At 40.1% G+C, this 24,091-nt stretch overlaps 1 protein-coding gene and 2 long non-coding RNA genes across 4 annotated transcripts; 1 reads left to right on the top strand and 2 right to left on the bottom strand.

Moving 5' to 3' along the window:
- Nucleotides 1–83: 83 nt before the first annotated feature.
- LOC144074990 (uncharacterized) lies at nucleotides 84–1,878 on the bottom strand. Its single transcript, XR_013300435.1, has 3 exons — nucleotides 1,685–1,878; nucleotides 1,592–1,619; nucleotides 84–1,452 (listed from the first exon to the last, which is right to left on the bottom strand). It is a non-coding gene; the product is annotated as an uncharacterized LOC144074990 (long non-coding RNA).
- On the top strand, nucleotides 1,212–13,932 carry rasef (RAS and EF-hand domain containing). 2 transcript variants are annotated; one of them, XM_077601718.1, is made up of 18 exons: nucleotides 1,212–1,477; nucleotides 2,358–2,714; nucleotides 4,275–4,421; nucleotides 4,496–4,586; nucleotides 5,766–5,861; nucleotides 6,927–7,004; nucleotides 7,101–7,216; nucleotides 8,794–8,862; nucleotides 8,946–9,012; nucleotides 9,256–9,335; nucleotides 10,026–10,320; nucleotides 10,708–10,848; nucleotides 10,966–11,113; nucleotides 11,934–12,015; nucleotides 12,083–12,197; nucleotides 12,405–12,512; nucleotides 12,925–13,001; nucleotides 13,394–13,932. In XM_077601718.1, the coding sequence occupies exons 1-18, from the start codon at nucleotides 1,278–1,280 to the stop codon at nucleotides 13,494–13,496; spliced, it is 2,370 nt and encodes a 789-aa protein (XP_077457844.1). In that variant the 5' UTR covers nucleotides 1,212–1,277; the 3' UTR covers nucleotides 13,497–13,932. The 2 variants fall into 2 exon arrangements, with proteins under 2 accessions (XP_077457844.1, XP_077457845.1); XM_077601719.1 differs by lacking the exon at nucleotides 1,212–1,477 and adding an exon at nucleotides 2,229–2,274.
- LOC144074989 (uncharacterized) lies at nucleotides 4,416–23,885 on the bottom strand. The gene is made up of 9 exons (XR_013300434.1): nucleotides 23,815–23,885; nucleotides 23,661–23,720; nucleotides 21,904–21,952; nucleotides 16,814–17,028; nucleotides 15,873–15,939; nucleotides 13,437–13,510; nucleotides 10,946–11,072; nucleotides 10,000–10,233; nucleotides 4,416–4,563 (listed from the first exon to the last, which is right to left on the bottom strand). It is a non-coding gene; the product is annotated as an uncharacterized LOC144074989 (long non-coding RNA).
- Between the last annotated feature and the right edge of the window lie 206 nt (nucleotides 23,886–24,091).

The raw sequence follows: 24,091 nt of genomic DNA, 5'->3' as shown, positions 1-24,091 counted from the left end.
AATATAAATTGTTTTCTTAATAACGTGCATTAGTGTGTGTGTGTGTGGGGGGGGGGGGGGTGTAAATGCTTTTTGGTTGGACTTTAATACTTAAAAAATACATTGTTTTCATAATAACATGCATTAGTCAGTGGGTGGGGCGGGGGCGGGGCTGTAAATACGTGTTGATTGGGCATTCATACTTAAAAAAACACATTGTTTTCATCATAACGTGCATTAGTTAGTGGGGGGAGCTGTAAATATTTTTTGGTTGGCCTTTAATTCTTTAAAATACAGTATTGCACATTATGAACATTGTGATGACATGCACTTTAGTGTTTGTTTTTACTTCTAGACATTTAAACAGTGGCAGTGCATTTTTTTTGCCGTTTCACGTATGGACGTATATGGACGTATCGACGTTCATCGCTGTCTTTTTACCGGGGAAATGATACTCCGGGCCCGGTTCTGATGTCTAAAAAGCTCCAGTATTTGTATTTAATCAATAAATGCTGTTTTCGGCTGGATTTTACCCCATTTTCGGGCAATGTTTGCCCGTACGCCATTGACGTTCATTACTGTCTTTTCCCGGGAAAATCACCCCCCGGCCCGGTTGTAATGTCTGAAAAGCTCCAGTATTTGTATTTAATCATGAAATGCTGCTAGGAAGTGGATTTTACCCCATTTTTGTGCATTGATTTATTGATTAATGTTTTATGTGTCGCAGCTGTAGCTGCAGTAGAGGTTTTATAGCCATAAAATAGTTTTTGAGGGTTGGATTGATACGTTGAAGGCGCTACGAGAAAATGCACGGACTGCCACTTGACAATTAACGGAGAGGAAAACAAATTAATGCCAAGTTTGTAGTGCTTGGGGGCTTGAGCTCAACGATTATTCTAACTGCATTAATCAACATTACCATTATTTAGTTAAAAGTTACACTTTTAAAGAAGTACATTTGTGCTGACTGTGTATTTCATCTAAAGTTTGCGTGGAAGCCAAGAGCAATAAAAAATTGAAATGCATACAAGGGGAAACCATGATACTGAAGGGGCTCTGTAATATTGGTTTGCCTGCAGAGTTTCATCCAATTACTTCATTATGGACTTTTTGATAGAAATTCTTCCCGGGAGGAGTGCCTACATGTGATGTGGGATAAGAAGCACGTGGGAGGGAGGGCTCATAGAAAATGCTAATGGTTCAATCTTCTTGTTTATTTGCTTTTTTGGAATGTTTTGAGGGCCACGCATGGCGGGAAGTGTTAGGTTTTTTTGAGTGAGTCCAAACAAAGGCGGAAGATGGCAACGGCATCGGCGAGAGCCTTATCTGAACGTCGGCGGAGCTCCATTTTCAGGAGCCGTGAAGAAGAGGATTGTGGAAACCTGACAGGGAACGACGACGCTTCCACTTTTATGGATGTTGGCGGGGGCAGAAGAACATTTCCAGATCAGGAAGATGGAATGGAGAGCATTTCTATCGATGGAATTGTCAAACCCAGGTCAGAAAAAGTGATCATTAGAAAAATTTGCAAAGCAATTTATAGATACAATGGTTTGGGATGAAAAATTACTCAACCCAATGAATTCTGCTTAGCAAGAAATAGGACACAAACCTTTGGGATTTGGTGGCCCCATGCCCTGCTGCAAAAGCTGGCTTTTAGGACGTGGAATGTTACGTTTCACCGGCAAAATGTTGTGGGGCTCACCTCTATGCACAGCTTAGGGTCTGGTACCACTCCTCTTGAGGGGTGGCTGGGGACTCTTACACTTTGGAGTCCCCCAGGGTGAAAGGCAACCAGCAGGTGTGGGCACCTTTGAAGACCTCAGCAACTCTACCGACAGGCTTTCTCTTGAGGAAGGAGAGCCCGGGGACTCCGAGGAAAGTTCTCATATCGTTGGGTTCAAACCCTAGTCACTGAAAAACATGAATAAAGAAAAAACTCCTTAGTGGGAGAGTCCCATAAGTGAATGACACCGTGAATTGGTTGCCAGTCAATCACAGTCTATTTATTATGTTTATTATTTTGGGCCAAAATTATTTTTTTGTAAAAAAGACTTTAAAAAACATTTGGCAACTTTTTTTCATAATTATCATTTGGGGGGGGGGGGGGGGGTACTTTGTGTTGTCAAAATAAAATAATAATAAAAATAATTACTTTTTACGACTCCAATGATTTCCTTATTTTAATCCTTAATTGAGGAAAAGCCCCGGGCTTGTGAACACGCCTCACACACAAACGCACACACTAACTCAGGTAACATCAGTTGTCAGTGGCTCACCTGTTCGCGTAGCCACGTACGTACCCAGATGCAGCTTTAAAGTGTTTTTGTTAGGCTTTTATTTATTTTGTCATTTGATTTGGTCCATTTTTTTTCCAGCATTCCGCGTTCCAAGGCGATGAGCGCCGAGGAACGGGAGCGTCTCCGCGCGCTCTTCGACGCTTACGACGCGGACCAGTCGGGCAGCATCGAGCGCGACGAGTTCTTCACCATCTGCACGGAGCTTCAGGTCAGCCCGAGCGAGGCCGAGCGCCTCTTCAACCGACTAGACGTGGACAAGGACGGGACCATCACGCTGCCCGAGTTCATCAGCGGCTTCCACGAGCGACACCGAATGGACGCCGAGCGGCCACCCCGACAGCAGCAGCAGGAGGAGGAGGACGACGCGCGACATGGCGACGCCGCCTGGGAGGACTTCGAGGCTCGGCTGGGCGAGCAAAGCAAGTTCATCCCCAAGTCAGTAAATACTACGCTCAGAAATACTGCATGCGCGCTTCCTTATATTTATTTCAGAAGTACCAGTACTGGGTTAACGTCATTCATTTTTTTTGGAACTGCTTATCCTCACAAGACACGCGGGGGTGCTGGAGCCTATCCCAGCTGACTTCAGGAACCAGGCAGGGGACACCCTGAATCGGTGGCCAACTGATCGCAGGGCACAAGGAGATAGACAATCATTCACGCACACACTCACACTTAGGGGCAATTTAGAGTGTCCAATCGGCCTACCATGCATGTTATTAGAATGTGGGAGGAAACCGGAGTACCCGCAGAAAACCCACACCGGCCCGGGGAGAACATGCAAACTCCACACAGGTGGAGCGACCTGGATTTGAACCCAGGACCCCAAAGCTGTGAGGCCAGCGTGCTAAAATATACGTATATCATTTAGAATATTATGGTACTTGTTTTTTTTTTCCATTAACAATAAACACAAATTCCTGAAATCATTTATATAACCCAAAAAATGGATCCACAAACAATCACCTGAAAACAAGTTATACAGTGTAAACTAAGCAAAGTGCTTAGTTTTGCACAACTATGAAATTTTGAGTGTTCAACCTGTATGTTTTTGGGCTGTGGGAGGAAGCCGGAGTACCCGGAGAAAACCCACGCAAGCCCAGAGAAAAAAATGCAAACGAAACTTGTTTCTGGATCGACAGTCTGAATAGATTGTGTTTGTTTGTGCGCTCACAAGCCCCGAGAGGTCTGGCATGGGATGTATTTCTATGCTTTTTAGAGGACATTGATTGTCACAGTGGTCGGATGTGTGATGCACAACGTCTAAAGGCACTCCCTTATTTCCTGATCAGCTGATGGGGAACATTTTAAAAGGGTGTTCCGAGAAAATTAAAGACAAGCTTGTGTGTCCATGAGGTAAAAAAAATGCAGCAACTTGAAGGTGTAAAACGAGCATGCATCTTTCCTCTTGGCATACTTCACAAAAAAACACTTGACAGGATCGTGGACTTGATCGTGTTTTTGGGTCATGATAAACATGCATGTGCCGCAAGCTGTTGACAGACGGCGGCCATGTCTGTGTACTTAGCCCGCCCTATCAGTCAACATAGAAAAGCGCTACATCACACAATTCGCTGCTCTGTAACACACTATTACTGTAAGTTATGAGTAGGAGTGCATACAGTAGACAGGACACAGACAACTAAGAAATTGAATTGACTTTCTAACTAACGTACTCATCATTATCAATAATTAGTAAGTTTTGCTCCAGGGTGCCATTCATGTCACCCGGATTTTGTTATCTCTACAAATATGTCACTACTATACCACTACTAGAAATTGCTATATTCTCCAATATAAAGGTATATTGTGATACGCATATCAATATGTTGGGCAATGTTGGTCTGTCAGATGGATGAACAATAGAAAACAATGATTAACTAATTATTACACGAGACTGCAATCCATTTACATGAATCATATTTAGCTACTTAGCTATAAGCATATAGCTATTTTGACTTTATAATGATGAAGCGTTTGCATTTTTCATTGCAGACAAGAGCTAGTAGCGACATTGTACCAGAACGTCAGCATGAACGAGCCTAGGCTGATTCCTCAGATGGAGAAAGTCCTTCTGAGCTTCATCAAGGAGATCAAACAGCAGAACACGGAAATGGAAAATTTGGCACTGGCCATCAGGCGGTATGCGAGAGAGAAAGAGACACTTAGACACCTGTAGTATTTTTGTTGGAAGCAACATGCTGTTGTCTTAATAGAGCGCAGGATCAAGCGTCCATGCAGCTCAGCGAGATGGAGGAGGAGATGGACCATCGTATCCACACAACTGAAAGGAAAGCACGTGAGCAGGTGAGGTCACTTCATTAAGTATACCAACATACAAACAACATACATTATAACTCAATGATCCTGTCAATCTGTGACATGTGCCTTTACTAAATCTGGAATTTTACAACATTTCATATTGCGTGCAATATAAAAAAACATCTGTAGATTGTCATAAAATCTGGAGCAGTCAAAGAACATTATATAAAGAAAACAGTTCATTCAAAAGCAGTCCAAGTTTTCCCCTATGAAACATAGCTAATTACTATTGTACATAAAAAGAACTCTTACACATTTCAAATTTAAGTGTGTAATAAACATTAAGGCGACTTTTTTATCGTTCATAATTTTTCGAATTAAAATTCGACACAATACTAAATGTACTAATTTCTACACACTTAGTAATGTTGTGAACTAAAGTTTCAGTTGATTTTTATATTTGAAATTTAATACTTTCTATTTAATACTAACTAAAACATTGAAAATATTAAATTCTCTTGCATACAAGTTTACAGTTATGGATGATGTCCATTAATACAGTTAAATAGGAGTTTAACATTGCTATGTAACTTCAAAACCCATTCGAACTTTTCACATTTACATGCCAATGTGTTTGTAATGTTTAGGTCACGTTATTGATGAACGCTTTTTTTGGCTATGTTTCACCAAGCAATTTGTTCATCTCTTCCCTCACCTGAAACATTGAATTGCTCACATAAAATAGGCCTGATCCTCTACTGTAAGAAACATAACATAATTGCAAATTCAAGTGATATGAAAATGTGGACACTAAAAAAAATATTTAAATTATAATGTCTATGTTTAGGGTTGAATTTCATCTTTACAACATTGCAAAAATCGACATAATCTCATCAACCAGCACTCAAGTGACAAACGTTCAGGTTAGCAGTGAATTTTATCGGCAAGTCATGACGTAAAGTATAATTGTTATCACTGTATGTACATAAAGACTTATGTAAGCGTACTGCATTGAGTCAGCTGACTCGGGATCTGGTGCTTGTTTTGCAACACCCCAAATTGGAGGGAACTTATGTCCACTGCAGCTTATCGGTAGTTCTAAAGTAGTAACAGGTGAACGTGTCACAGGAATGACCACACTACTACACGGAATGCTCCTTCAGTTCCAAACATTTCAAAAATCATTAATGGGTATGTTGTTGTTATTTCTGTGTGTGAATGCAGGAAAAGAAGCGAGGGGCAGCTGAACTTGATGATTTACGAAGAAATTATGAGACAGAATTGTGTGAGCTACAGTGTAAGATACAAAGGATGCAAATGGTAACTAGTCATTTTTCAATATTACACCTTTTGATTTACTGCATTTACCGCTTTTCTCCGACTGAGACCATTTTTTAGGTGATCTTTTTGAGCTCTCCGTCGCCATATATTACGATCTGTGACACCATATTTCACAGCCGCTTTGCAATTGTTTGAAAACGCTGCCTCATTTATCACCATCTTTTTTATTTTTCTTCTTCGTGATAGGGGTTGGCTCTGGCCTAGGGAGTTAAGTTCAGCCTTCGCTTTAAATATATAGCGCCACCTAGCGTTGTGAATGAGTATGATGTCTAGACTCCGAAAATAAGACGACCCCCACTTTTTCAGTCTTATTGCAGTGCAAAAAAACATTGTCTTATAATCGGGTCAATACGGTACATGACAGTATCAGCAAACATCTATTTTCCCAAAAATTAGTATTTGCAAAAATATGAGTGTTATTATGTTTGCACGGGATATTATGCTTCCGGTCAAGATATGTAGGTAAGTTAATTGAGTACATAGTTTGTCTTATTCCAAGAAAAAATATGTATGAGGCGAAATAACAGCACAAAAATGTAAAGGGAAAAAAAGTATCATCTCTATAGTATCTTTCAATAGAATTTAGTGCCCGTTACTTTTTATCCATGCTGTTACATGACAACTACTTTAATCGATGAAGTTATGCAAAATTTAAAACGTTTCTGCACGTAAGACAGTAGCTGAAATTGTGAATTGGAAAGCTTTTTATTTTTGAGTTAAAAAGAAAATAGCTTAACTTGTGCACAACTATTCCCTTCTTTTAGGTCAGTACTTTGTAGAGATATTTTACCATTTTGGCCGTGATGGCTATGAGTCCTATTTATTAATTAAATGCTTGCTATATCTAACATTCTAGTTTTTTGCCTCATCCCTCAAGTGAAAAATGCTCAATCTATTTCAAATTTGAAGGGCAAAAAAGGGGCTGCTTGTGGGTTTTGCTCAAAAATAAATTAGTGTTTCTCACTAGCCATCTTTCCCTTGAGCAGTTTTCCTGTGACCATTTTTGAAAAACATTTATTTATGTATATTAAATTTCCTGCACAGATTGAGGAAAAGTACAAGAACATCACCGTAAACGATGAAAGTCCGGCGCTGAAGAAAAGGATCAACGAGCTGACGCTGGTAAGAGGGCTGCAATCGAAACCCTTTTTGTTTTGTTCTTGAATTGTTTTTGCATGATTGCATGATCGCATGGCTGCATTTTGGGTAACTGTGTAGGAGAACCAGCGGTTTAAACAGGAGCTGCTCAGGTCTCAGACCAAAGTGGCGTGTCTCCAGAGTGACATGGATTCGCTCAAGACCGAGCTCACTGACCAAAGCATCAACTGTGAAAGGTCATTATGAAACCCTGCGTCTTTTTCTCTCACGTGCACATGGAATTGGTTGGAACAATTTTAGCCTTGGTGTAGGTTACTTCAAAATTCTCAGGCAATTTGAGTCGGAGGGGAAAAAATGCCCCTCTGTGAGTGTCCTCTCCTTGGGAATGGGAGTGTTCCCGTTTTGTCACCAAGCGAAACAGGATATCCTGGAGCGAGGACAGACATGCAGTGTGTGGTTGCGTAGCAACACACTAGCTCCGACAAAACAAGGCGCCTCCGATTAGTTTCTCTTATTATAAATAATACACGCAGCTGTTTAGTTGAGGCATGGATGACCTCACTGTGACTGACATCCACTCGCTAGCATGACATACAGGGTGTTCCAAAACGTTTGACCCCATTTCCTAGGCTAATAGTTTTGACAATTTTCGTTGGAATGACCCCCGGTGTGCCTTCACAAATTTTGCAAAGTAGGCATCAACTACAAAACAAAGTGGGACTCCTGCATCGTCCTCAGAAGAGTGTTAGAAGAGCAAGTGTGGAAACCTACATTCCAGCCCTTTTCTTAAAATTTTTGGTGTCAATTACTCATTGGTTTTGTAGTTGGTGCCCTTTTTGAAAGATTTGTGAAGAAGGGATACTGTACTTGGTGGTCTGGTGGTGGAGTGGTTAGTGTTGCCCTCACAGAACTTGGGTTCAAATTCAGGTTAGTCCACCTGTGTGGAGTTTGCATGCTCCCAGCAAGGAGGACACCAAGAAATGAAGTTCTACTTATACAATTTTCTCTATAATTGTGTTTTGTATAAGTAAAACGTCATTTCTTGCGGGGGATGTTTTAACCTGGAAAGATAGAAATGCCAAACGTTACACACAAAAACTTGAAATGTTCTACACAAGCTGTGAAAATTTGAGGTCATTCTAATGAAAATTGTCAAAATTATTGGCCTACGAAATGGGGAAATTTGGAAACCCCGGGATTGTATATTACAAACCTAAATAAAAAAATTACGTCTTTTCAAAGATAAAATGACCACTTAAAAATAAATCTATAGCAAAGCTTTATAGTAAGGCAATTTTTCATAAAATAAACAAATAAATAAAAAGAAGACCCTATATAGTAAGGTCTTTTTTTAAATAAAAAATAAAATAGACCATGTATACTATTTTTACACTAAAAAATGTAAAGCATGTATAATAAGGCTTTGATTTAGACCATGTATCAGAAGGCAAGTTTTTTGTTTGCTAAAAAAAACCTTTTATTTTGGCGTCGCTTAATGTCTACTATATTGATGACCATCCCTTTTTTAACTTTCGCCCTATTCAACAATACGTTCATTTTTACTTTGAGTTCACAGCACCTTTAAGAGCATAGGATAAATCCCAAAAGAAACGGATAGATAAAGATTGAAGGTATATCCAAACCAATATTTTGGCAGGAATCCAAAAGTTGCACTATTATCTTTTGAGGTACCACTAAAAAAATCTCTCTGAATTTGACTGATTTTGACATAATAATTATGCATTTTCTGCAACATGCTTAATTGCAAGACAGGTTGCTATTTTGTATATTCATGAATGCATCTCATTTTCAGAGATGAAGAGCTGATGAAACAATTTGCTGATGAACGAGACATCTTGGAGAGCCAGATTGAGGTCTTACAGTGAGTTACAAACACACGCAACAAATAACCCAATAAATAAAATATTTCTTGATAATCGTCATATTTCTGGGTGTGTCAAAAAGGGAGGCCAACAGAAAGCTCCACGACAGCAACGATGGTCTGAGAGCTGCTTTGGAGAGGATCACTAAGGTAGTGTGAAAGCTTGGGGGAAGTCTTGGCTTTCATTTTTCTCCATTTATTTTCAATGTATCTTGTTTAATGAGTTGTCATTACATTTACTTTAAAGAACCCAATTACCGGAAATATTGGTCCAGAAAATAATTTAACAATGTTTTTTTTTACATGAAAGGTATATTTACATTATTTCATTATAAAACCATGAATTTCTCAAAAAAATGATTATTAAAAATGTATTGTAATACTGTGTTACAGTCAAGCGGCAGCCCAAGCAACTCAAAGAACAGAAACCGAAGTAAAAGCATCTGCTATCAGTCACCATACGCGTTAGACAGGTTAGATTCAATTTGTTGTTGTGATTTTCAGCCTAATGACTTTTCATCTGTTTCTCTTGAATATTTATTTAATTTCATTTCAAAATTTTCTGGCAGAAATGTTGTACTTAATGGGTTATTACTGGCCATAAAAGTTAACTTCATGGCTCTGAAATATGAGCATCCACGGCCAGTTTGAATGTGACCTCTATCGTTGTCAATGGCAGGCAGTGAGTTAATTTTGCGACACTTCCTTGTCATTTTAGGGTACCTACAAGTCACTACCTGTATATTTTGGATCATTTCTTATTGATTTTGGGGAAATTTCCGGGCTGATTGCTGTATGTTGGTCACTATCTGCTGATTTTGGGGCATTTTAAGGTTCCTCGTTAACTCTTAAGCTGCCATTGATGGCTCAGTTTTGAATACAGGGGCAAAAGAACAACTGCATTTAAGAAATTGAGCTGAGTGCAATAGTGCGCGCACTCAATCACAGATCTCACAAAATTCTAGTTTTACAGCACGCATGTAGAAAATAATAAAAGCAATTAATTCTGTATGGGTAAGTGAAGCAGTTTTTCCTCAACAGTAGTATTATGTACTTAAGACTTGCAAAAAAAGGGAAAACATCTGAACCTGATGAACAAGCTTTGGAAAAAAAGCCCTCTAGTCACACACAAAATACCTTCTTTTCTGTGATGTCTTTTCAAGGTTCTGCCAGCGTCCCGATGAGTACTCCAACTTTGTCCGTCGTCCCAGCAGCGACTCGTTGGCCCTGGCGCTGTGCGACCCGGGGCTGAGAAGGCAGAACAGCAGCGAGTGCGAGGAAGACAGCCTGCCCGAAATCTACATGGACAGCGGTCTGTCCACGTTGAGAGGCTCTCACGGCGGATACGACTCGGAGCAGGAGGTCAAAGGCCTGGAAGAGGAGGAAGGGGAGGTGGAGGAGATAGTTAGCAAAAAAAAGGAGGACTTCACAGCCACCTGCTTGATTGATGAGACAGAGGTTAGAAGTTATTGATGTCAATTTATTCTCCTTATTTCTTGTTATGGTCCATTATTACAGGGATTCTGGATGAACTACAACTATAAATTACAACGGTGGTGGAGTGTAAAAGGTCCACTAGTAGCAAATTGGAACCCTCTAGTGGTTTTATTGTATGAATGCATGATGAAACCATCTCCACCGTAATTATTTGGTACCAGGTTTCAGGACCCAATCTTGGTAATTTCGCAGCTAGACACAGAGAACCAGTCATGATGTCAACTGTTATTCATAAAGATTGAGAAGACTGCAATACCTGTTCATTTTTTTCATCTCTTAGCTCTCTTTTCCCAGCGGCAATTGAGACCCCTGTAAAACATTGTCTCATTGTGTTATTTGACACGGCAGCCAGCAGAGACACAAGATGTGGAGTCAGCATTTGGCTCCGACAGCAGCTCCGTTCTGGACTGGAAGCCGCCCGAACCCGTTCCGGCGCCACCGCTTGCCACTCTGCCCACTCGAAAAGTTGTGAGCGCCCTCAGCGTACAAGTGAGAACCTTATGATTGAGAGTATACTTTTTTGGATGGTAAAGGTCAAAATGGGTGAAATTTGAACAAGAAAGTGTGTGAGGGTTGAGGATATTACCTCCTGGTTGTTGTCCTTAGAAAAAGGACAAGGACAGCGACCTTGGGTACATGACATCGGAGAAGGTCTACAGGATCGTCATGGCTGGAGACTCGGCCGTGGGCAAGTCCAGCTTCCTTCTGCGCCTCTGCAAGAATGAGTTCAAACATAACTGCAACGCAACTCTGGGTGAGCAAAGCACCGTTAACCCTTTCAGGCACATTGGTCACTACAGTGGACAGCTATTCAAAAGTTCACACTTTAACAATTAGAGACTTTTTAGACGGAACGCTTTAGTGAGTATTTTCAGTCATTTTGGTCACATGCTGACATATTAGCATTTATTTTCATTATTGTACTCTTTATATTATTTCAAGCAGAAATACACTGTTTACTGTCCAAGGTAATACCCTAAAGCAGGGGTGTCAAACTCATTTTTTGTCGCGGCCACATGGTAGTTTCGATTACATCCGGAGGGCCGTTATGTCTTCCAACTAGGCTGCCAAAATGAATCGATTAATAAATTGACAGCTTTCTCGATCGTGCTAATCAATAGATCATTTTTGGACATTCAGATTAGTACACATTTTTGCAATTATTGATTTAAAATGAGGAAACACAGGAAATAATCTACAATCTTAATTTGAATTTCATCATAAAACAGAAAGTTGGCACTCATCATTTACTTTCTCGGGCCACAAAAAATGATGTGGCGGGCCAAATTTGGCCCCCGGGCCATCACTTTGACACATGTGCCCTAAAGGTTATCATTTTTTCAAAGTAGATAAGTCTTTCCATTCTTTTCAATGAATTGACATTCATTCGCCCCTCCCTATCAAGATGGATTGGACATCTAGTGCCATCAATGGTATAGGTGTCAATAGGTCACAGCCATTTTTTTAGATTATGTTTTTCTTATACGAATGACATGGCCAACTGCTCAGGACAGCTTTTTTGTAAGGTGTGGTTTAGTTAGTTTATTTATTTGTTGTTGTTTTTATTTTTCCAGGTGTGGATTTCCAAATGAAGACATTCATTGTGGATGGAGAGCCCACTGTGTTACAAATTTGGGACACTGCCGGACAGGAAAGGTGTTTTATTAGTGTTTTGTGTTTGTAAGTGTACGTGACGTTATCATGAGCGTCCTGCCGTGTCCAGATTCCGCAGCATCGCCAAGTCTTACTTTCGACGAGCGGACGGCGTGCTGCTGTTGTACGACGTGACGTGCGAGAAGAGCTTCCTGAATGTCAGGGAGTGGGTGGACATGATTGAGGTAAATGGCTATCCTCGGACTATTACATTCTTTTTTCCCCTTTTGATCTTTATTACATATACATATTTCTCTCATTTCTTTCACAAGCAGCAGATGCGTAAGTATTGTCACTGAAGTCTTTGGTGTGTCGTGTGAAGAAGCTTTGATATGAGCTGTAGTGAGATTAAGCACTCGTGTGTGTGTGTTTGTGTGTGGGGGGAAAAACAGGACATGTCTCAGGTAGACATCCCCATCATGCTGATTGGTAACAAGTGTGATCTCAGGCATGGAACAACCAACTGTGTGCCCACCAGCTATGGCGAGAAGCTGGCTATGGTGATGACTACTATTATTATTATACTTTTTTTAAAGATGAACTACCACTGTTTGAAGGAAATTGGCAAAAGAAAATGTGAGTAACTAATGAACGCATACGAGAAAAGTTTAACACAATTGACTCACTTGAGTTCAATTTAGATGCTTACCACTATGAAGCCACCAGATGGTGTCAAAACATTATTCTTTATAGAAGGCATCTTTGTGGGCTGAGCACAAATAGCACACGAATTTCAGACACAATTAGTTTTCAGCTTCATGATAAATTAAAAGTTTAGATAGAAGACAAATTATACATATGACTATTAATTTCAATATTCATCCATTGACAGCCATAGACATCATGAATGGATTGTTTACCATTAAAAAAATTAAAGATCTTGAATTTTCTCTTCTTTTTTTTAATAAACAGACCTACAACACGTTGTTCTGTGAGACCAGCGCCAAGGATGGCGCCAACATTTTGGAGGCGGCACTGCACCTTGCCAGGTAAAATATTAGCTGCGTGCCCTCGGCTGTACACATTTAGGAGATTATTTCACAGGCAATGTGAGGGCATGTCTATTTTTGGGATTTAAATGATAGTACAGCAAGGGTTTTAAAAGTCCAAATATTATTAAATAGGCACCATAAAGACATTGTCTTTCCATTGCCATTTTTCACCTATTGCGGCATGTCTGCTTACCTATTAACTGCGATAAATGAGGTATTACTGTAAATTGAAAACATAATGACCAACAGGGAAAAACATATTTGTTCCATAAAAGCATGAATTGAATGACAGTCTTGGTTTTATAGTAAAGTCGCAAGTCAAGTTAGGACTGTATTATTTTGATCTTTTGAGCGCTGCTCTAAACATAAAAATGTTTCTGTCTGGAAAGGGAGGTGTTGAAAAATGCAAAGTTGGATGAAAAAAGTTGTTACCAGTCTCTGCCCAAATTGGATGCGCCCAGGAAAAAGCCCAACTTCTCCTGCTGCACCTGATCGACTCATCAGCCCTGGATTTGGGAAGACAGAAGGAACAAAAACTTTGGGGTTGTGGAGATATATTTAACATTTATTGAACTTTTTGAAGCTCTTACCATTTGGAACTCTGCCACAGGATTATTTACCTTAATTTTATTTCCCAGATCATACAGATGAGACACGAATGGTTTATGAAAGATGTACGTAAATATATGATTTAGGATGTTGTTTGTTTCTTCATTTTGGAAAATTTGACTATTTGTTTGTTTCGTGACCACAAAGTCAAGATTCCAACAAACTGACTTCTTTATTGCACAAGGGTTGATTGTCCACATTTTCACTATGAAAACTTGCCTTTTTCAAATGATTGTTAATGATTGTTGCCTTTCAGTGTTAGCACCAGTACTATTGATGTGATGATTTAAGAAATTAAAAAGATGGATCCTTTTTTGCCCAATAATGCTGACAGATTCCTTCGAGTTCATTTTCTAGCACAGAGCAATATTGGCATCTACTGGTAAAAGAACTGTAGTACAACAAAGTGCTAGTGATTTGGCAAGTACTTCCTGTGCCTCTCTTTGCATCTCCAATAGAATGTTGGCAACATTCCTTCTAATTTTCCCTGCTTTTGGTCGATCATATAATATCACCCAGAGAAAACCCACGCAGGCACAGGGAGAAAGTCAACTCCACACAGAAAAGAAACCCAGATCTGAGCTATGAGGTGGGCATGCTACTCGCTCTACCACTCTGCCGCCAATTAATATAAGATAAACATTTTATCGAGATGCCCAAACCGACACACAAAAAACCCACTAAATTTGGAAAGTTTAAGGCAACCATTTAGCTGAAAATTGGGCCAAATTGTCCCAAGGAGGCATCGGTCCTCCGGACAGCAGATGTCCAGATGGTTGTGTCGTGAGCATATGTGTTGTCATACGCCATCTTCAAGCCAGCCAAGCGGAAGCTATAAAATGGCGCTGGCCAAATTAGGGTAATATGGCCTTTATTTGAGGGGTCAACCACCCAACACCCCCAGCAAATTTGATCCACTTTGCCCAGACCTATCTCTAAAACTAAAACAGCCTTGAAAGGTCTAATTTGATTGTCATCTGTGCAATGTCAAAACAAATGAAAACATCACTTTTTTTTATCCTTGACTGCTCTACTTTTACCATTATCAAGGATTTTTTTAGTAACATATGTTGCTCAATTTACACCAGTAATGATTGTGTGTGTGCCAGTGAGCACAAGTGTGCACACACTTCCCCCATCTGTTGACATTGTCACGCGAGCAATGAGGCGAAACCGTTCATTTGTCAGACAACAGGTGGGGGAGCAGAATGGTGGCAAGTGGGGGGAGTAATTAGATGAACGGAGGACGGTGCTGCAGGAAGGTTAATGACAGTAATGAATATATAAATGTGGCCGAGGACGAGGCTCAAAGACCACCGAGAACTTATTCAACTGAAAGCAACCATAAAGTCTTTAAAGAATGTGAAAAGATATAAGATTTGAATGTAATCTCTCGAATGAAATTTGCATGGCCATTTTGTCTTTTTGTTGTTGCTTTTGACTCCCACTACATTACTTTTTTATTTATTTTTTTAAAGTCCTATCCCACCACACACTCACCCTGCAATGTTGTTCATTCATCGGACATGAATACTGTTTGAATATGTATTTTTTATCAGAGTAAAAGCAAGATGTTATGAAAAACAATTGGGTTCTTTTTGAAGATTAGGATTAATATTATTTTGGGGACTTTTAATACCAAAATAAAGCATCAGGATTAGATTAATGTTAACATAAACTGCAAAAAAAAGATATTCATATCATACTATAACACTAAAGTAATCGTGTAGGGAGGGGAAAAATATGAATATTAGAGTAAAAACTGTTATAATTCGACCCAATCACACAGTAGCATTGTGTCTCTTCCTATTGTTTCTGTTGTTTTTCTATCCCCAATAAGATTAAATGATCAACAATGGATGCATATACACGGGAACAATGGTGCACATGCACGCACACACGCACACACTTATCAAGTGATTAACTGTCAAACTGCACAGCCCAAGAGGTCAGCAAAGGTTGCTATTGATTTACATAGACAGATGGAGAATCCTATTAAGTGCATGTGTGTGTATTTGTGTGGTGGGGGGCGCGTGTGTGCAGTTGTGTCTTGTACTTGGTGTTACCATGACGATAATGAGTCTGCATGATGAGACCACGGCCCAGTGAAAGTTCACGTCCGTACATGCTTATTGTTTTTGTGCACTTGTTTGCGTACCGTATAAATTTATAAAATTAGATGCAAGCGGGTCGATGCACTAGACTAGAAATGACATTGCAGCAGAAATACAAAGATACTTTGCAAACTTTTGTTCTTACCTCCTAAGTAGGAAAAGATCTGGCTGCTCCTTATTGTCATGCATTTGCATTGCTCAAGTTGGATCAACTGTAGAAAAAGTTTTAATAATTTTAATAGAATAAAGGTAACGCAATATAATACCATGAAGCAAGTGTAAGGAGCTTCAAATGTAATTTTTTGTAACTTTTTTTAACCACAAGCCTCGTGAAGATAAGCTGCTTGGAAAATAAATGAATGAAAAAATGTTATTTTATCCAGATTTTTCAAATTTTCTCCCAATAGCAGTTTAACGTTTCAGTCCTTTGCATAGTTAGACACATTTCTATGGCTTGTTGCCAATATTTGCCCATCATAATTGCTTGATTTTCACATATTGGAGCACTTGATAGCAGTGCAACAGCAAATTGTCCCTATTATTGAGTCTGCAGTTGTCTAAAGTATGGCATAATGGGTATTATTTTGCTACATATTGTGACTTTCCGATTGTATGTTTAAGTGTCAGCTACTCTATATACCCATTTTCCTTAAATAAAACTTATTGACTGCAAAAAAAAGACAGCGAAACAGCTAGTCAGATTTGGATTCAGCACCCCTTAAAGGAAAATTAAGGAATTTGAAGTGTGATACATTTTAATTTCACAACACTGAGAATTCAGTTGGGGAAACAAAGCAGAAACACAAAAATAATAACAACCGTGCAATATTAGTGCAATAATCTATGCAAAGAAGCGTGTAAATAAAGTTTTGATTACGACGCGTGCAGTCAACATGTTTTGATGGGGATAAATCATACCTTTATGTTTAATTGCTTACTAAGAATCCCTGACATAGAGGCATATGCTAATGAGCAACTTAATTAGGCCAATCAGGTGAGTCAGAGTGGCCGTCATTAGCACTAATTGCCCTGCTAATAACGTACACAAGTGTGCATCTGTGTGTTTAGACAGAATGTGTGACCTACTTGTTCAAGTCCTCCAGCCCCCATCTGTGTGTGTGTGCGCTTCACTTGTTGTCCATCATAGCCATTAGCATCCTCCCTGAGCTCGAACTGTGCCAGCCAATCAGGCGGTGGCTCGCTTGTCAGCAGGTGTCGTCAAATGGCGGGTCAGATTTATCAAAGTGACAGAGCGGGCCGCACAGCGTGACAGCGGCATTTATCTCTCTCCATCTCTCCTGCTACACACACACACACACACAGACACACACACCACATGAAAGTCACATCAGCTTGACATTATTTAGTGCAGGATGCAAAGTAAGCTCCCGCCTCAGGAAAAAAAGGGAGAGCGAGAAAGCGAGAGAGCTTCTGTGATGCATCTTCAAATACATAAAAAAATATGTGGTTAAATATGAGGGCTGGGAAAAAAACAAACTGACATAATAGCGGGAAAATTGGAAAACACCCCTGCACGTGTACTTTTATTGGACGGTAACCCTGTGAACTGATTCTTCCCAGATGTGGTGATGTTGCACATTACCTGGAAGTGGAATGCCTGGAGATCATTTGTTGCCCTCGACCCAAAGCAAAGAAGTCAACCGGGTAACGACTCATAACTCGAACAATTTAACAAATACGGGAACATAACATCTGCACCTCGCAACACGATATTTTGGCCGTGAGCAAACTGCTGCACTTACATCAGGTTTGCAGAGTGCTTTCCTGACTGCATTTTTTCAGCCGCTTCCACGGATCAGATTTGATTTAGATCAGGGCTCATGGAACTCCAAGTTAGGATAGTTATCCATTCTCTGGGTTGTTTCCATTAGTTTTATGGCTCATTGTCTTATTAAAAATGCGCCCCCTCTTCTTCATAATCACACACACACAAAAAAGAATGTTGGTCTGCCAATCTACAGTGTGTACTATAAATTTACGTTGCTATCTGGCCCTGTTTTTCTGTGCTTGTTATTGTGCTTTCTAAGAAGGAAGTGATAGTATATGATTCGCTGCGACTCCCGCCGTCAGACGACATCACATCACACGTTTGTGTCAGTACAAGCACAAACACACACGCAAACACACGCAAAAACACCTACACACAAAGAGTCTGAGGCGATAAGGGAGTCTTTGAAGGTGGAAATGAGTTTTGGCGCCTGACTGCTCCTGTCTTGCGGGTCATGTGACTAAATCCTCTGACATAATGTGATAAGACAGCAACTCCACGCAAGTGTGTGTGTGTGTGTGTGTGTGTGTGTGTGTGTGTGTGTGTGTGTTTGTGTGTGGCGGGGGTTGTCTCTTTAACTGGAACTAGATCTATGCATACTTGTGTTATTCACAAGTCAGAGGAAACTTGCTGTCTAAAGCCTCATAAACCAAGTTGCGATTAGTATAATGCAAAAATGATTCCTTTAGTTTATATTGCAGGGCGTAACACAACAATTTTGTATCATTCTAAAAGAAATTTCTCAGAAACTAACTCAAAGATTTGTAAATTCCGCGACCAATTTCACAAATGTTCTATATGTGTGCCGCTTGTGACAAATTAAGGTCAAATTCTTGGCAGGGGACAACCTGAATTGGTGGCCAGCCAATTGCAGGGCACAAGGTGGGCAATGTGGGTGGAAACCACAATACACTGAGAAATCCCACGCAAGCCCAGGTTGAACGTGCAAACAGAAAAATCAGAATTCCGAACGATATTTTCAAAAAGTATTCGCCGTTCAAGTGGCAGCCGGTGGCGGTAGCTCCGTCCACTCTTGTTCGTTTTGTGTTTTTGCTGCTTTTCTGTCTAAATGATTTGATATGGTGATTCTTAATGATCCCATTTACTTTGTTTGCTTTGTACTTTGTGCTTTTGCTTTGTTGTTCTGCGGCCTTTGCGACTGTACTGTCTAACTTGTAACTATGTGTTGTTCTTTTTTCTGTATTTGCATTCCCCTTCCTGCTACTGTCACAATGAAATTTCCCGAATATGGGATGAATAAAATTATTCAATCCAATCCAATCCAAAGAAGTTCTGTAGTAGTGTACGTCGGCAAAATTATATTCTGTGGTGTGTGTGTGAAAACATTTGTATGCGTACATGAGTAATGCGTGTGACAATGTTTGAGTTTTGCGAGGGAAAAAAATCAGTTTGTGAGTGTCTCGATAGTGTGTAAAAGAGTATTTCAATAGCATTTATGAGTGCTTCCTGAGTGTTGAGAGAGAGGTAATCCAGAATGATGTCCCTGACAGCCTCTCATAGGTAAGAGTGTTCTTTAGATTGCATTTATCCAGGGTGCCTCTTTTATAGCATGGTAATGTGTGACAGATAAACAGCCTTAAACACACACACAGACACACACACACATAGTTGCATACACAGAAACAGAAAACAGAGTAATCAGGGGATTTACAATGTGTAGTTTGCAGCCTAATTGCTCTTCGGGTCCCTATGAGAATGCTGCCAAAGCCATTAACTGCTGCTATTCTCGGTGTGTACGTGCATGCGTGTATCTTCAAATGCTAATGCATGTGCCTGAGCGTGTGAATCTCGGTTAGTGTAGCACAACTTGGCTCATCTCCAAGCCTGAAGAGCTAATTGGAATTAGAATAACATTTCTCAAAGGCCTCGCTGGCTTTAGTGCTAACGATGGAGGGAGAGAGAAGTGGCTCGGGGTGAGGCTGAGGGAGCGAGGGAGGGTGAGTACACCCTAACGATCTGCGCTAACAATGTTTGATTGGGATTTTTAATGAGGGGTAATCACTCAGCTGGAGAGGGGAATGGGGGCGGGCGTTGGCAAGACGGGGGGAGGAAACCGCAATTATCGCCTCTCTGAGCTGTGAGATATACAAAGTGCCTTTATTCACATTTGCATGTGTGCGTGCAATTCATTTAGCGTGCGCCGTGTTTGTTTGCTCAGGCCTCATGAAGATTTCGGAAAGCGTGAACTGTGATACCTACAAGTAAACACGTCGTCCCTTATTATCCAATCTTGACTGTGGAAGACAAATATACAACATTTCTCTGCCTCATGTCATCGTTTCAAATTCTTGAAAATTGGTTAAGGTCAAATGTATCAATCCCTTTAAATACTTTTTGAGAGAGAGGAAAAAAATACTTTTCCTCACAGGAGCTGCGAGGCCAAAAGTTCTAAGACTTTTCTTTTCACCATTCAGTTGAATGAGAACGAGTCTAAAAAAATGGGTGAACTACAAGATAAGCCAGTATGTGACCTACTGTGCTCATTTGTTTTCTTATCGGTTCTAACTGAGCTATGATCAATAAGAAGACAACAACAGAAGAGCCAGTGTTGAAAGAAAAAGCGCAATGGGGATTGGAGAATTCTTACAGAGCGCTTGTGTGTGTGTGTGTGTGTGTGTGTGTGTGTGTGTGTGTGTGTGTGTGTGTGTGTGTGTGTGTGTTTGTGTAGGCATGTGCTTGTTTGTGTGTGTCGGGGAGACGGGGCAGGGGGGCTAGGCTAGTGATGGTGTAAGGAGAGAGATAGCAGAGGAGACGGATCAGCAGAGAGATGGAGACTGATTAAGGCCCACCACTGAAACAGTCGAGACCCCAGGGAGGAGGTGGTCAAACCCACCTACACTTATGCACTTATATCTCTCAAGTAAACATACGAAGATTTGATGGGGTAGGAACTACCAGGCTGTAAAACTAAGCAGTTCTTGCATTGGTCAGCGGTAAAGGAGTTAAGATAATGACAACTTTTGAATAGATGTTTGTTTACTGTACTGATCAATAACAATAACCATTAATAATAACCATTACTGACCAGCACTAAATCTATCTTTCTCAATTCTCTCTTCTTCCGTAACCGTTCAACCTTAAAAATGGTCATTTTACATCTGCTCGTGTACATATGTAGTTAACTTTGATCAAGAATTTCCTCCCCGTGAGGGGGATTCTTCGGACCCTTGGAGCAGAAAATAGAGGCTAGTGGAGAGAAACAGCAAGAATTGGGGGGTATACGAAGAAGTGGCGTATTGCAAGTCAAAGTAATAGGCACATCTGCCCCTTTTTGGCAAGAAGAAATAATGTCTATTTTATATTCCAAATATTCACAACAATGGCAAAAAAAAATGTCAGTGAAACAAAGTTGCGACTGTAACACAAACCATGGAATCAAATATGAGGGACAAACAGAGGATTATGGATTATGGAAATCAGGTTGTGATCTGTGAGGCACTAATCCTCGCCGCAGTGAACAAACCCATGAAAAAAAAAGTGTTAGCCAGATTAACTAGCAGATTAGCCAAGTAGCCACGTTCATATATTTTTTTTTTGGGGGGGGGGGACTAAAATACGCTCTCTAGGGGAGAATGCAGCTGGCGTTAAGCGTTTGTAATAAATGTTCCAGTGTGCGCTTTGTGTCTCAGAGACATTAACAAGATTACCATGATTACCCCAAGGGTTCAAATTGTGTTTTTAGAATCAACTTTACTTGCTTTTTTTTAATCCTCATTTTGGAAGCAGGTGTAATAATCATATTTTAACAGGTAGTAGACAACAACTGGAGTTAAGTGATCAGTTTTTGCACGTTTAGTAGAACAATGGGAGTATAAATCACCATATATTGAATCTATTCCTTAAATTTCCTAACATATTTTGTGAACAGAAATCACTATGATTTAACAGTACTATACAGATTAAGGATGAACATCTGCACTTCAGGCGAAAGTGGACGACACTTGGTCTGGTGTATTTGAATGGACGCCATCATTTAAGGAAACATGGGGACGTGTTATATTTAATCAGTTTGGAAATCACTGTATCAAATGTAATTAAACAAATTATTTCCAACGAGTGTCAAATGAAGCAGTGTGAGCAGTGGCATGTCTTCACAAAGTGACAATCAGCCTCAGGTGAAGATGTTAACGATGGAAACGTATCCATGACACACACACACAGTTATCTTCATCCTATTGAATAAGTCTGTGATGTTTTTCCTATTCCATGTGAGGGATTATTACAGTTTACCCACAATCCCCAGCAGCTGATTATCCTCCGTGTTGACAGGACAGAGCTGCGCTATCGGGGTTGTGCAGCAGCCCGTGTGTGCGCGTGTGGGTGTTGTATGTTAATATGGCAGCGGGCAGGTGTTTGCAGTTGATACCTGCAGCTGCAGTGGGGCTTGATCACCTCAGCATGGTCTCTCACCTTGGCTAGGGGGAACACAGCACACAAAGATCATTAAGCACACACACTATGCCAGAAACGCGCACATTAAAGATATCTGGGGGTGAGTTATGGACTAGGAATTGCTGAGTGAAACTGAGGGTTTCGGGGTGGAGATACGTTAAGAAAAAGTCAGTCGCATGTTCAACAACGTATAGACACAATAAAAGTAGTGATCGGGTTTCTAGTCGGCACTCTCAAAAGGCAGGGTTATTATGGAGGCTCAATTTTTCAATCAATCAATTTAATTTCTTGAATTTTAGAAGATATTTATCTCAATACAAGCCCAATTATAATAGTTTTTTTCTAGAATTTGTTTTAGCTATTTTGATTGTGGTTGTTTGCGGGAGAGTGAATGAACATGTTTGTGTTTCATAATTTACTATTTTTAGTTTTGCGTCTGACAGCAATATATGATCATTATAAAACTGGAATTATTATTTTTGTTTGTTTTTGTGGCTACTTAGTACAGTAAGAGCAATAAAATAAGAGAACAATTCACTACAATGCGTGACCAAATTAATCTTTCCAACCAAAGCATGTACAATATTCCGTTATGTCTTTTAACGTTTTACTTTACCTGTAATTTGATTTCATTATAAATTGGTTAGCCTACTTATAACTTGTAATACATAGTTTAGTTAAGGGTATTAAAGTGGTACTTCAAGCAGTGATAAGCTTTTCTGATGGCCACTCTCACCTGGAAACAAATTATTCCAACTTCCGATGCATTTAATGAAGAAAAACGGCTAAACTGAAGCATAGGAGGATTTTTTTTCCCCTGTTACGCCATATAGCATATATAATCATTTAATACCACTTAAACGCTTACGTTTCCAAGTTTTCAATCTTTACAATAAAGCAATGGAGTGAGAAGTGCACCCACATTCCCATTGTATCTACCAGTGGGACGAGAGCTTTTTGTCAGTTTTTATTTAATTTTTTTTTTTATGTGTGGTGCTGAGATAAATAGGATTAGGGATTTGGGAGATTTAGAGAGAATAATCCGTCAGTGTGTCGGGAGAGAGAGGAGAGAGAAATGATGATGAAAAGAGAACACTGTCATTCACTGCATCCCGTTCTGAGCGTGCAATGACATTGTCTCTTTTTTTTTCCTCCCAGGATCAGCTTTCATTTTGTCACCGCCGCTGCTGTAATTGCCTCCTAATCGCCTCCTACTGCCTGTGGGTGTGTGTGCGTGCACGTGTGCAAGACTGGGGATGGAGAATTAAACATTCACAGTAATTGATCAGATTTGCAGTTTACATGGGGGAGAACGAGAAGGGGAGGGAGCCGAGAGTATTTGCTGTGGGTGTTAATTTTAAACAGCGGATCGGGCTGGTGAGTTATTTAACACGCTTTTGATTTGAACAGCTGCCACGTCGTGGCATTATCGACGCCCCACGTGTACATGCTCCAGTAAAAATAATAATAATAAATAGAGCATACCATATACATAAAGTACCACATAACCGGTGTGCTCAGGAACATGGCGAGTTCATTCGAAGTCAAAGTTTTAGTGGGCAAAATGGAATACAGCAGAAAAGCTGAAAAGTTCAGAGGGAACGCTTAAACTCTATTTTCTCACACGAATAAATAGAACATTGTTCCTAATGTCCTCTTTCACACATTGCCGAGTCAGTTTCACAACAATGGAACGGAACAGATGGATGTTTCACTGTGGTTGTGACTCACCTCATGTTAATGAAGGATGAAAATAATTATGAAGTCAAGGTGATCGATCCAACGATGGCACTGGAGGGAACAGTAAAGACACAGTTGTCATATCGGGAAAATTAATAAAAGCAAATGAAAAAGAGTCATTCAAAATTATGACCTAAAAGCTTACATGTAGGAGCAAGTCAGCTTGAGTCCGATTATTGTGGCACGTCGTCTAGACAAGGGAACACAGTCATGAAGCTTTTTCCATCATCAAACAGCAAACAAGGCTTTCAAGTAAAATTTGCTATTACAAGTGACTTCTTTTAGAGATTGAAATACAAATAGTGGTGTCTGTCCTCAGCATTCATTCATCTTCATGACACGTGTCATATTAGTTATATGACAGTCTGATGACAATCTTAATAAAAGTATAACCGTAAATGGTTATTACAAAGGACTGACCA

This window comes from Stigmatopora argus, chromosome 5 (genome assembly GCF_051989625.1).
Source record: "Stigmatopora argus isolate UIUO_Sarg chromosome 5, RoL_Sarg_1.0, whole genome shotgun sequence".
Classification (NCBI taxonomy): domain Eukaryota; kingdom Metazoa; phylum Chordata; class Actinopteri; order Syngnathiformes; family Syngnathidae; genus Stigmatopora; species Stigmatopora argus.
This window is presented reverse-complemented; position numbering and strand designations above follow the sequence as displayed.

Bases quoted from the DNA above. Each gene is read 5' to 3' on its own strand.
- rasef (XM_077601718.1), top strand. From the start codon at position 1,278: ATGGCAACGGCATCGGCGAGAGCCTTATCTGAACGTCGGCGGAGCTCC. The intron at 9,013-9,255 runs GTAGTGTGAAAG...ACTGTGTTACAG, and splicing joins CTTTGGAGAGGATCACTAAG to TCAAGCGGCAGCCCAAGCAA. The intron at 13,002-13,393 runs GTAAAATATTAG...CTGTCTGGAAAG, and splicing joins GCGGCACTGCACCTTGCCAG to GGAGGTGTTGAAAAATGCAA.